This window comes from Zootermopsis nevadensis, unplaced genomic scaffold (genome assembly GCF_977971745.1).
Source record: "Zootermopsis nevadensis isolate Lab colony 2312 unplaced genomic scaffold, Znev_1.0 Znev_ptg000030l, whole genome shotgun sequence".
Taxonomy (NCBI): domain Eukaryota; kingdom Metazoa; phylum Arthropoda; class Insecta; order Blattodea; family Termopsidae; genus Zootermopsis; species Zootermopsis nevadensis.
Genome location: NW_028259162.1, coordinates 20,141,224 through 20,155,861, shown reverse-complemented (window position 1 = coordinate 20,155,861; position 14,638 = coordinate 20,141,224). Strand labels below are relative to the sequence as shown.

The window sequence follows — 14,638 nt, the reverse complement described above, 5'->3', positions numbered from 1 at the left end:
AACGAACAACAGAAGTCAACCGAAATACCAAGTATGACTAGCATTCTCATTGCACCAATGCAACGAGAAAGATACGCAACTGGAAAGCTTGTGGCCTGGAAAAGATCTGTAACTTCTGGCTCAAAAAATAAATGCCTCCTTGGCCAGATCCTTCAATACGCCTCTTGAAAAACCATCAACCACGACAAAATTCCTCACACGAGGCATAACGTTTGTCCTACCCAAAGACCCCAAAACCCCTGATACCTCAAAGTTTAGACCAACCACGTGCCTCCCTAACATAAGATATTAAAATTAATCTTAACCGAGAAGATCTAGATCCACCTACTGCATCAGGGCATAAGGGGTGCTATTGTAACTCAAAAGGATGTAAAGAACAAGTCATCATAGATGAGATCTGTGTAAAACTAGGTATCAAAAACCAAAGGAATCTTAAAATGGCATATAGACTACAAAAAGGCATTTGACTCTGTTCCACACCCCTACCTTCCTGACATCTCGAGGATTTATAATGGTGACACTAAGAGCATTGCTCTCCTTAATTACACAGTGGATGACCGTTCTGCAAATAAGGCATACGACTCAAACACCAAAGTCGAGGCCCATTAGTATGAAGGGGTATCTTCCAATGAGATTCACAAAGCGTGATATGGTTTTGCATCTGTCTAAACCCATTAAGCCGCATGTTAAATTCAAGTAGAAACTACAAGCTCAAAGAATGTCTGAATGTTATACTTAAATCTCTCCTGAAGACCAAATATAAAATTAAAGCCATCAATACATTTGCCATATCCATTTTAACTTACTCAACAGGGGCCATAAAATGGCCTCAGACAGGCTCAGAAAGGCTTGATAGACTCATAAGGGGACAAATGACTAAATATCAAATTCCCCATTCAAAACTAGCTATTCAACATATCAATCTTCCTCAAACTGAATGAGGCCTAGGTGTTCTAAGTGAGTCCTGATTATGAAGATTTCTGTCTTCTGGGTTGTTGCGCTGTGTAGTCTGGTCCTGATTATGTCACTAACAGGAAAAAACCTAAGTCACTACTTCTATATGAAATCCCAACAGCACCCTATGTTTGAAGCCACATGCAAAGCTGACATTGATTCAGTACTTCACCTCAATAACAGCTTTATCATAGGCTCAATTAAGTCCCAAACTGAAACATGGAAATGAACTCCACGGAGCACACGTACACCAGCTTAGCTTAAACACTGCCGATAAACATGCTTCAAACCTATGGCTTCTCCATGGTTGTAGGATACGAGGTTTTCACGGTGGTGAGTCTCGAGACGGCTGTCTTCTGGGTTGTTGCGCCATGTAGTCTGCTAAACGTTTACCGACGTTTCAGAGGTGCCAGCAATGACCTCTGAAACGTCAGTAAACTTCCACCAGACTATGACACAACAACCCAGAAGACACCCATCTTCTGCAAGGTTCTCTCTTAGCTGAGACAACTGGATTTATGTTAGCTATCCAGGACAGGTCATCCCTATGTGAAACACATAATAAAAGAACCTAATATAGATGACAGATGGCAGAAAGTGTGGCAATCCCGGTGACACTATCGAGCATATTCTTCGTGGATGTAATGCCATGGCTAGCAGAGAGTATACAACTAAGCATAATAATGTAGCAAAGAACATACGTATGGAACTTACAAAAATCGCAAATCTTGAGGCTCAAAATCTTCTGCACTACAAATGCGAGCCCAAACAAGTCTTCAGAAACAGGAGCCATAAACTATACTGGGGCCGCGAGGTTAACGGACAAACAATCACGGCAGACCACCCAGACATTGTCCTGAAAGATAAGAGAGGCCACAATCTTTGGCATCTCAATACCACTCAACCGCAATTTACACGCTGTATACTCACAAAAAATAAGGGAGTATACAGAACTGACTGAAGAACTTAAACAATTATGAAAACTGAAGTGAGTGACTATAAGGCCCATCATTCTCTCAGCCACACTTGTCATCCCAGATAGCGTTACAAAGCAAACAAAGGACCTTGAAATGGCTCATTTGACAAGATCCAGAAATCTGTATTTATGGACTCCTGCCATATAACACGCCATTTTATGAACGACACTGACTAGACGCACCTGCACTTGACATTAAAATGTCTGTGCACCTGTCAACACAGGCGATTCCAAGAAGAATGAGAATAACATAATAATAATAATGCAACTCTTTATTGTTAATGTGCTGTATCAACAGCCAGAAGGCCAATTACAGATACAGCACAAGAACACAATAATAAATATAGAAGGTAACAATACAGAGAATATAAAATAATAATAATAATAATAATAATAATAATACATCATCCGAAAGACGCTTTCATAAAATAAAATTATATAATACACGTGGCACTTGCTAAAATCAATATGTATCCCGAAAATAGCTGCTGCCCTATGTACCTTAGGGACAAGGTCTGTCTCGGGTACATGGAAGTACATATCCCATAAAGTGGTGAAGAGATGGGATAATGATGATAATAATAATAATAATAATGGGGAGAGGTAGTACCTTTCACCACCATAGTCTGACTATGCTGGACACTGGCCCTCACCCACCCAGGAGTAAGTGAAGCGCATTACAGATGCTAGGCATCCAAGAGCCTCTCCTTGCTCAAGACCGTCTGTGCGTGGTGAAGAGCCACATCCGACGAGAGGTGACCCTGTTATATAACAGAACACGGCGGATCTAGAGGAGTAAACCTCGATAAATAATCCCTTAGTTCAAAGTGTGGACAACCGTGCAGCTACTACCGAAGAATGGAAAGACAAAGATCTGGAGTACAGGTCGCCTAGGTACTCCAAGGGCTGAGGTTGGTTACGGCAACGAGGCGACTCAACGCAGGCCAACCATGGACACGCACAGCCAACAAGCCCAAGACTCACAAGAAAATCAAGAGTGGCTTATTTTATAATACACGTGGCACTTGTTAAAAACAATATGGATCCCGGAAATAGCTGCTGCCCTATGTGCCTTAGGGACAAGGTCTGTCTCGGGTACATGGAAGTACATACCCTATATAGTGGTGAAGAGATGGGATAATAATAATAACAACAACAACGTAATATGCAAGTGTGAAGTCTTGAATGATAAATTAACTAAAGGCATTCATTCCAAATTCAATCCGTGGCATAACACCTCCAGAGAGCCAAAGAAGACTAGTTTGACTGCTGGCCTCACGTTCACATGCCTAAGCAGAGATGAACGATCATCAAACCAGATATAGGGTGACGTGTGGTCAGCACGACGAACCCCCAGCCATTGCTAGCTTTCCTTACTCATTGTAGCTTCCCAATTTCCTCACGATGCTGGGTTTGGCACCGGTCCCATACACTAGTCGAAAGCTCATGAGAAAATTTCTTCTCTCCTGAGACTCGAACCAGCGTGCATTCCGTATCGCCGGTCCGAAGCATGGTGCCTCAGACCGCGCGGCTATGGCGCGGGACAATTAATTTCATTAACAACAGAAATTATCCTTATCATTACACATACACGCGCGCATGTAAAAGAGTTACTTGTACTACAGTACTTATACCAACACTTTGAATGCAGAACTGCTCACTTTTTTCCACATAACAGCATAAGATCAGATGCTATCACGATATCTTGGTTACTCCCGTACATTTTGGTACACATGCCAGAGCAATGAATGTCCGAACATATGAAAATTTATTTCATTCGAATTTTAAAAATGTTCTTTTAAAAAAATTTGTCCAAACAGTTATTCATATGTTTCTACAACTGCCTCTGACTTCATTACCACTATGACAAATTGCAGTTACACTTCACTGCATGAAAATATAGGGGACAGAAAGAAGTTTTCAGTATGTACCTTGCGTATCTTGTACAGAGCTCTTCCTCAACAAGTGCAACATACACAAAACAATAAGTTCTATATACAGATTTCCAATCTTTTGTGAACAGACAGGCAGAGTATGGTCTCATGGGTTTGGCCCAAATTACATACAGAAAAAGGAACAACATTACAACATACTGAAAACCATATCAATTTCATTCAAAAACTTATGTCTAGTACTACTCCATCTAGAGATGCTTGTTTAAACATATTGGGGAAAAAAAAGAGACTAGAACTGATGGGAAATTGAGTCAGAGCAATTACACACACTTCACCTAATTTAAATCACACACAATGTGCATGCAAGTAACTTACATGATAATGGGCTTCAGCTGGGGTCTCTGTTCTCTTCATTTCCTCTTAATATATCATCTTCAGCACCAGCCAACCAAACCTCTTTACTATGATGACACGCGACATTACTGACGATGTACATATAAAACTGGGTTTGGTATCAAAATACCGCGAACATTTAAGTTAGTAGATTCTGAGCACAGCTATAAAATTCAATCTGAATGCATGAAGTAGCTCAATTTCAGTATTGCTAGAATTTACAACACAACAGCTTGAGGGCTAACAATAATGGATTCTATGTTCAGTGTTCCATCATTTTTAAACAGAATGCCAATTCCATGAAAATTACATTACATATAACATCATAGTAAGGATACTAGTGGAGTTTCCTGTTTGGTAGCCACCCTGGCAAGACACACCCCACTCAAAAACAACACACATTACACAAGAAAGGGTAATTTCCACGTTGCCAGCGCGGGGAATCTGCACACCAGTCATGACTTCCAGTAAACTTTTTCCCTCAGTTCAGTGAGTCAATCTTTTGCAACAGTGGTAAATTTCATAGGAGTAATTAGGTGAGACATGGAAGAAGACTTTATCCATATTATTTGACTTTCCAAACATACGCTTTTAAAAAGCAGGTAAACACACAATCAATCTGGATTAGGGTGGCTATTCAGCTAGGCAATTGAGAGGAAAGGGAAGATGAAGGAAAACTTGCTATTAGCATTGCATAAAATAACTCATAATTCTTCACTGCTTGCCAACATTAAGTAATACTGTATACTACAGCAAACAGATAATAAACTGTCGAGAACCAGAAAGAATAAGGTCATAGAATCTACCTTCCACTACGACAAAATACAATGAAAACAATTACATACTCCTCAACAGGAAATGTGTCCATTTACCTTAGCAATTTTAGTATTTCTGTCACAAAATTACAGCACTTCTGTAAAATAAAAAAAAATTGTAATATTAAGTTCCTTCCAACCTATAAAACCATCGCTCACTAAAAATGATCTATTACTGATATCTTGAATCTCAAATGTTTAATAAGACAGAAAGCAAACATGAACCACCTTTTATCAGCTCTCTAAACAATACACTTGCTATGATGCTCTTACAGACTTCGGCAACTGTTTTTCCCTCTAGAGTTCAGCACGAGACGGAAAACAGAAATGAAGAAATATCAATTTTCAGCCTCTACAAATAATCATAAAAACCACACAGCACGGTAATCAATCTCCTTCACATACTATAAGGCCTAAAACTGTTTTGAAAATATTGGGCTATTTTTGTATTAAAGAGTGGCATACACAATCGGGTAAATTACAATTCATTTCCGGGAAGTTTTCCAGCAAGTGAAGTTCCAACTCCTATCTTTTCATCACACATGAATTGTAATCAGATATAAATGGAAAACTACTACTTTATGAAGTAAGAAACATTAAAAATTGAATATGTGTAATAGTTTAATGGATATCACCTAGAAGTACAAGCGGGTGCCAATACAGCAAACAAATAAATTATAATAAATTTCATTTACTGTAATATATTTGCAGTAAGAAAGAAATACAGCTGAATATGATATACAATAAGACCTGTGATGCTGTCTTTTACTGAGCCTCAAATTTTTTACTGCAGTCACATACTAATCGTTCATTCAACAAATCACTTTATTGTCAGACGCAACCACCATCTTTTATGATGATGATTGTGGCCCATGCTGCCAGATGTGGTTTTGCAACATTCTAGCTTCCGACCATCTCACTCAGGTACATGAAAGAATCCACATTTTGGATGACATCCATTAGGTTGGTAACCTACAGCTTAATAAGAATTTTATTCCCAACAACCTCATACTCCAGTCTGACAATGCTAACTAATAATCAATGTGCATGATATTTTAATTATGAGTTATTCATGCTGGCTGCAAGGAGAGGAACTGGTATGAGAATATTTACAACCTTTTGGTACAGAAGTCACGATCTGGGAGCCGACTCCTCTCGCTAACAAACACAAACTACATTATCTCTACGTAAAGAAAAGGCAACCTACCTGCTTCACTGAAAACAAAATGAGTGCACCTACAATCATCAAACAAAATTGCATGCACGTGTATGGATTATAAACACACACACTCCTGTTATCCATAAAAAAACAAATGTTTGTGAGGCAGCATTCTGTATGCAGCCATATTCTTGAAAACTTTTAACGTCACTCTGATCAACTAAACTTGTAAGACAGTCAAAGTTATTCTTTTACAAGAAAATAATGTCAATCATGAGATCTAATCAAAAAACTTACAGAAAACTTTTTAAAGAACAAGAACAGTCTTGAACATTGTATGGCACAAGACAGATATTCAACAAGCAATGAGACTGGCAAACTTGCTCTGCCGTCAACATTATGAGCACATCAGAGGTTATGTTATATTGTTGTAGTAACCTTACTGTGTCAGCAGCACGACAGCTGTTGCTAAAATTTGTCCAGTTTGTGCATTATCATGTTCTTTGTAAAGTTAGTTCTGGTATGATGGCCTTCGATGATATTTAGTGCATTATAAGATCAAGATGTGTGACTGGATGTTGTGTCAAGAAGATTGGAAAAATTGTCATGAAACTCTCCAGTTTTTCCAGCAAGCCACAGGACCAGTTACATTGAGGAGCTATAGGTATTCAGATAGTAGAAGCATTTTAAAGGAACAAAAAATATTGTTAGAGCCAATAAATGTAGAAGAAAAACATACATAGCTATAATGAATTTGAACTCTAAGAAAGTATGGCACTTTCAAGGGACAGAAGCATATCACTGTTACCAGTAACTAAACATCTGCATGTGTCTGATGCACTGAACGTGAGTCGCGAGTGCAAAATCGGTTCCTCGGAATGACGTATGCAACTGGAGATTTCTCAGTGATATATAATAGAAGTTGATAAAAATCTTTGTTTTTAACATTCCTTATCATGTAACAGCTATTACAATTTCAAAACAAAATAACAATCAAATTTTCAGAAACACAAAAATTCCTCTTATTCCTCTCTTCAACTTCTTATGTCATGTACATTTTCTCTCTGTATATTTTCTTCCTTGCTCTCCTCATTACATCTAAATGCACTTCCTTATGTCTGGCGATCCACCTACTGGTCCCCGAGGGGCCCTCATAAGGGCCGCCTCCTTTAACCTCATTCTCTTGCACTCTTGCATGACATTCCCCCCTCCTTCTGACTAGGCTGTGGCATGCACCCCTTCCCCCCCCCCCCCCCCCCATTCTACTGGCCCTCGTCCAATCTTGACCCAACTTCCCACTGGTCCAGTTATGGTTCTGCCATGACTGACCGGTTCCTATATCACAAGTGATTCCACGTGCATACAGCTTACTCATCATCCTGATGATACAGGCAGCAAGGACCTCTGAAATGTTGGTGAACTTCTACCAGACTATATGGCAGTACAACCCTGAAGAAAGCCATCTACACAAACCCTAATATGCTCAAAACTGAACAGTATTCAACATATAACCCATACTAATGGACCAGTTAAATGATAAACTGTATTTAAAAATACTGATGACTGCTTGTCTAGTTTGAAAGTAATCAACAAAAATGATATAACAACCTCCATGTAGACAATGGTTCATTAAATCCACCCATAAAATTTTCTGCAAAGCACCAGAACATAACTTTCATGAAACTGAGAACAACCAACTATATTTATAATTGATCATGTATTGCCAAGAGATGAAATGCAAAATTCTGAATATGAGATAACTTTTATGAAAACTTCCCAATTTAATTCACCTACAGCTATCTCAATATCTGTACAAAATCAGTTCATTCCTTGAAAGATTCCATTTTTGCCCCAACATAATCCTTTCACACCAATCTGCTCATATAAAAAACACATCTCTGTGACTGTCTGTCATCAGAATAAAACTACAAGTAGTATGTGATCTGTAATCGTATTTTACACAAGACACTTTCCAAGACTAAATTGGTGAAAGAAATGTGAACTCTAAATAAATACATCAAATCAGTTAGACCACATATTCCCAAATGACTGTGGGCATAATGCAATCCCTGGGACCTCCAGAAATTCTTCTACTAAGTAAAATTAAATTTGCAGAACAATTTTACAGATGAATTAGAAATGTAAATAACACTGGAGACATTGTCGCTAGTAAAATGTTAAATATATTCACTACAATTCTGTGAAAGATGAACTGCACTAAGCTCACTGAAATAAACATGTTGTCACTTGCAAGTGAGAGCTAACTGAGAGGCAAACACTGTACTCAAACTAGAGATTACTGCGAAAACCCAGCAACGAAATCCCCCTTTATAAAATGTCTTAACAGAGAGTCAAAACAAAATAATACTGAACCCCTCACAGAACATTACATAACAGGATGCTCTTTTCAATCAAAACACTTTGTCAGTTTATCACATCATTGTAATGGTCATCACTAGTATCATCATCATCATCACTGCTGTTGACAAAATCTGGTGCGATCATGTGGCTTATCTCTCCTCAATCTTATTTATTTTCTCACCCCCACATAAGTTGTAAAAATGGTAAATAATATAATACATTAAAAATAACTCCACATAAACAAAGGAGAGAGGTTCCTAATTTGACATGTCATATTGTCAGACAACATGCACCACACATGATCATTCGTTCTAAATATTTATAGAAGACAAGTTTTCCAATCTACATCTTACAAACTCACGATAAAAAACATTGGCTTGTACGCCAATGCCCTGAAGTTTAAGTGAGCAACTGGTCCCTACCCTGACATAGATAAATCCACTCTCTCTCATCCTACTTCTCTAAGAAACACACAGTTTGTATTTTTACCATGTGCATAACAAAAACTTTACTCTCTCACGCTCCTCACAGTAACTGATGGAAATTACCCTTTCACAAAACATAAACAAAGAATGCACATTACCTGAAGTAGCTTTGTCCAAGGCTGCAATTCCCTGACCTGACATCAATCCAGAGGGCCCAGGTTGATCCAATGATGGTGCAGGAAGAACATCTTCACGATTATTGCTGTCAGAATCATCCTGAAATGTGAGACAGAATTAAATTAATTACTGCACCATGCTACTTAGTACTACTCCTTCTAACAATAAAATCTAAATGCTCATTATGAGTACTGTTATTTCAGTCAGTAAAACGACCAGACGGTGATTCTCGGCAGAGATATTGGGACACTTTCACCCACCACCAAAATAACAATGGAACTGGAACTCAGCGAACATAACCAAAAGGCACCAGTGGTTCTTTCCCCAATTATTTCCCATTCCCATTTATAATGAAATTAAGAAACGTTACACCTTCATGGTATGGTACCCAACAACGCCAAGATGAGCTGAGGTCTCGCTAGTTGGTTGCAGTCTTCGTAAAACTAGTGGTAGATGGGGGAACATAAAACCTAATCAAAAACACAGGGTTTTGGCTACATAGAAACATACTACATTGCATAATAGGGCTGAATGAATAATTTAGCACACTATTTTAGAACTGGAATATATACTAGCCTGACAAAATTTTCTGTTCTGTTATCATGCTACTTTGTACTTTGCCCACACCTCCACTAATGAAAGACAGAGCTCATTTCCTCAGTATGATGTTGAACAGGGACAACTCCCTCTTGTAAGCAGTAAGTAAAATCAAAGAAAATATATATTTTCTGACATGTTTGGTGCTACTTTTCTCCTTGATCATAATGTCAGAAGGAGGTTTCAATTATTTTGATCAAGCAGGATGCATATGACTTGTACTTTGGAAGTGCTCAATTGCAGTGTCAGCTGGAGGATAAACTTAAAATATATTATGGATTATAATGTGTACATACTTTCAAAAATCAGTCTAAATTATTTATGTTTAATTATTCGTGGATGGACAATACACGCTGTAAATATTCATATTTACTGACACTCATTTCCACTCTCCGAATCCAGATTCTGATTAACCACAAAATGGAATAAATAAATTTCTTACTGGAACACTCACCTGATGTTCGAAGCCGTAGTCCTCATCTGGGCCATCTGCCTCTACTTCCCCTTCAATGTAACAATTTTCCATATCCAGTTCTTGTTTTATTACCTTCTGCAATAAAAAAATAGACAAAATCATAGATTGCATATTTTGAATGCAAATAGTGAAACTATGCAGTTTTAATCATCTGACACTGCTGATGGCCAGAGTAGAATTTATTAATGGCAGCCGCTGCGAAAGCTTCACATTATGAATTACCAAACACATTCAACACATTAAAATAACATAAAATTCTTGGGTATTATAATATGTGACATTATTTTCATGGTTGTTGTTAAAATTGTTAATATTCATTCATTGACCCAGGTTGCTCTGTCAGTATAGTGACTGACTACGGACTGGATGACCGGGATTCGATTCCCAATAGGGGCAGAGGACTTTTCCTCTAGCCTCTGCATCCACCCAGCCTCCTATCCAATCAGTGTGAATGTCAACAGTTTCAAGTAAGGAAGCATAGAATTTGTAACAAAAAAGAGCACATTTAAGTGGTGCCTCCTACTGCTTAGGGTGTGAAAATTAAGGTGTTCTAATATGTTCTCATAAATATAATTTACTTCAAGACAGAGATGATTGTAACACAGGGCTAAAAACATCTGCTGAATGCTTCAAGATAGTCTTGCAATCAATGCATGAAAACAGATATTCATAATGATATATTATTCTTGCTTGGAATAAAAAAAAACATTCTGAGTACACCAGTCATTAGCATATGACGCCCAGGCCTACAGTAATATTAAGCATGTCAAAGAGAAGAGAAAGGTTAAGATAAGAAAAGTATATAAACATAATAATTTTTATCTTCTTACAACTATCTGAAAGATATTCCCAGGTATTATGGTGCAAAAGACTGAATGTATCCCACAAAATTTTTAAATGATCAAGAGCAGAAGGAACATAGAACTTTTCCATATGAATAAACAGGTCAAACAAAATCAAAACCAAAGACTACAATAATTATGGAGTTCTGTGCAACATTTTCACACCTTTCGGTAGAAGAAAACTAATGAAGTACTTACCTTATTCTCTACATGGTCAGAATAAGAGTCAGTCTCCAAAAAAGTGTTATGGCTGGACGGTGTCGCAGCGACTGGCAAATTATTAACTTCCATCAAGGAAGAAGAAGAACCTATGGAAGCTCTGTTGTTTTGGGATGGTGCAACTTTAGATGTCTGCTCCTGTTCTTCTGCCACGGTTCTTCTTCGTTTGAAGGGCGGGGATTCTCTGCCTGATAATACAGTATCATGAGGTAATGAAACAGCTGGCAGCCTGTTCTCACCCACCTGCTGCCTTGGTGAGTTCTGCTGATTTCCTACATTTGAATGGTCTGAACCACACAATCCACGAATCTGTAATGCTTCTGCAGCTCTGAGCAAAGAGTTCAACTCCTCCTGACTTACATTCACTTCCCCCTTGTACATGAAATCCACAAGAGCCTGAACTTCCCGATGTTTCATGTCTTTCATAAAGATAATGGGATGCTGACACGGGTTATGAATGAGGAGATTCTCGAAATATGTGCTGCATGCTGATAATACAACTTTATGACACTTAATCATCTGACCCTCACAAGCCAGTGTTATGTCCACAAAATGTTCACTGGTTAAAAGACGTGGAAACACATTTTGTAGATTTGAGCTGTAACTGTTCCACTTGACACAAAATTGCTGTGATGACGCTAGCATCTTTCTTTTCAGTTATACCTGAAACAAACACACACAATCATCTTCCCTGATAACATTCAGAGCAATAGGTTCTTCAAACAATAAATCAATTGAAGATTTCTGTCTTCTGGGTTGTTGCGATGATGAATCACCCTGATGACAGAGGCAGTATGACCTCCGAAACATTGGTAAACATCAACCAGACTACAAAGCGCAACAACCCAGAAGACAGAAATCGTCATACTCATCGCTGTGAAAACCTCAAATCTTACAATAAATCGATTCATTACATAATAAGACAGGATGAACAAAAATTTGCACACAAGCTCTCCTTGTACACAAACGTGTGGCATAAATTTAACAATAAATGTCATGTGATGTTTAGTTTCAAAAATACATGTCACCATCAAACACAGCAACATGTACTACCCAGTAATATTTAGACACACAGAGTACAATACAGCATAGCTGTGACCAAAGGTTCATGTAATACACACGGAATAAATACGGCAACATCCTCCTAAATCTGGGTGTCTGTGACATCCAAGATATAAATGTACCATGGTAATATACACAACGTTATCCTTGGTGACATCCAGTCACTAATGTGTTTAGACAACTAGAGCATCTTTAGGAAACATAAGTCTTACACCTCCTGCATGTGTATAATGCAGATAATACACAGTGCACAAATGCCAGCCACTGAAGATGCCATAATTATTGCTGAGAAACGAGAATCTTTGAGAAGCTCACATTCAAGGAAAACAGGAATATCCCAAGCATTCATCCTGAATGTACTTCATCATCACAATCATTGTCATGGTCGTGGTAGTTATGATGAAGAAGAAGAAGAAGAAGTACATCTACACTACTACTCACAGAACCAACATCAGCTCCAGGACAGTTATTCTATGTAGTTCTACATTAAATGTGTGGAATTTGTATGCACAGTGATCCATTTCATTCATTTGGTACATTATTTGCTAATAAACATACTTCAAGCATATTCAATTATTTGCATCAACCTGACCTTCTACATTTGTGAATAATGCCAATGACATCAGAGCTGTCTATGGACAATGGCACCTATCTGACTATATGACATCATCATGGAGGATTCCCTAGTCAATTCTGCACTCAAAAACATTTTTAGATCATGTAAGTGCCCATTACTGCTGCTCTATTTTAACCAAAATTAGAATGTCAACATTTAGTATAATTCTCAGACATAACACTTCATGAAACCTGTTCATCAGTACTACACCTTTTACAAGCAGACGGGCAGACAGGGGTAAAACTAACAAGTCATTTTTGCAATACTAAGCTGTAAGCAAGCCTATAAAGTATGTTGTAGTGTGTTTTGTTATTGGGATGTGTTTCTGTGACTGTACTACATTTCTAGTTATTTTCTAAATGTGACATACTGTACTCTGACTTGGACCACACCCTGTTTACCGAAATCTACAGCATGTATCTGAAGCTAGAAATCTGGAAAGGCAAAGTACAAGAGGAAGATCACAAGAAAAAACCTGTAACACTAGAGTCCACAATGAAAATGCCTGAACAAATTTACAACAAGACAACACAAATGACAGCAAGAATCACAGGAACTCAACAAATGTGAATGAGCCATGAACACTCACTAGTATGTCTTACAACACATACCACACTAAAATCAAAATTTCTGCCTTTCAGAACTCTTCAATTACAGTATAAAGCATGTGTTCTAACATTAAAAATTGAACATGTGATGAAATTTAAGAGTTAATTAAACAGTCTCATTCTGCAAGAAAAAAATAAAAAGAAGTCTGCCACTAGCTACAAACTATCAAATTATAATATTAGCACAAAACATTCTTCACACTGTATAATACACATTATTATAGTGTTATACACAACTAACAAGACTGGATGCAAGGGTACACCTGCAAAATACCCTGAGAAATCAGAATCCTGTCATACATTTGAATTTTAAGCTGCACTTCACAATTTTCCCTTTTAAGTTATAGAAACTATTTTGGTTATGGTGCAGTAATGTTAAATTAGAAAAGTGCAACTGAACACTTCTTCAAATCAAAAATACACTCCACCAAATGATATTCAGCTGCCAGAATGGTACTTGTAACAAAAGTAATTTCAGTGTCTAACTACAATAAGATACCGGTTGCTCTTTTCGTCACGGTTTTTTTTTCATCAAAACATGCAAAGGCAGTTCGACAATAATGAAAAGAACGCCATTTTACGTAAAAAACTGAATCAGATTTAGGAGACTGGCTTTAAAAAATAATCTGTCGGAACTCATAAACACAACCAACGATTCATGGCGTAAATAAATTCCTACACGTGAAACAAAAATAAAAATTTAAACATAACTACCTTTCATGCCAAGAATTACGTAAACTAATACTGTGGACAGTACTAAATCTCCATTCATATTAAACGGGATTACACATTTCACTTTTATTACTATAAATACAGTACATTAAATTCTCTCAAATACAGACCTCTCTTTTCTAAATATATTCAAAGTTACACACATTAACACGACCATGAACGTAGAACGATTATAAATCAATAAAAAAAACTCCACAACGCGAATTACTTTCCCTCACAAAATTTCCTACCAAAACTGACAGTGATATGTACGTTCCACAGAACACACGTTACCATTCGACATAAATAACGGACGCGAAAACGGCGTTTAAACCAGAGACTACAGCACAGAC

The 14,638-nt window shown here is 37.7% G+C and overlaps 1 protein-coding gene across 8 annotated transcripts in view; it reads right to left on the bottom strand.

Moving 5' to 3' along the window:
* The window catches only part of LOC110835654 (uncharacterized), a 49,150-nt gene extending 34,535 nt beyond the window's left edge, over positions 1-14,615 (bottom strand). For 7 of the 8 annotated variants that reach the window (XM_022076108.2, XM_022076104.2, XM_022076106.2 and 4 more), the window contains exons 1-4: positions 14,417-14,615; positions 11,268-11,951; positions 10,207-10,302; positions 9,137-9,254 (exon numbers count right to left, since the gene is read on the bottom strand). In XM_022076108.2, coding sequence (XP_021931800.1) covers positions 9,137-9,254; positions 10,207-10,302; positions 11,268-11,933 — 880 coding nt within the window. In that variant the 5' untranslated portion in view covers positions 11,934-11,951; positions 14,417-14,615. Of the gene's footprint in view, positions 1-9,136; positions 9,255-10,206; positions 10,303-11,267; positions 11,952-14,288; positions 14,352-14,416 lie in introns of those variants that run through there. The other variant, XM_022076105.2, reaches the window with a different exon arrangement.
* Positions 14,616-14,638: the final 23 nt, after the last annotated feature.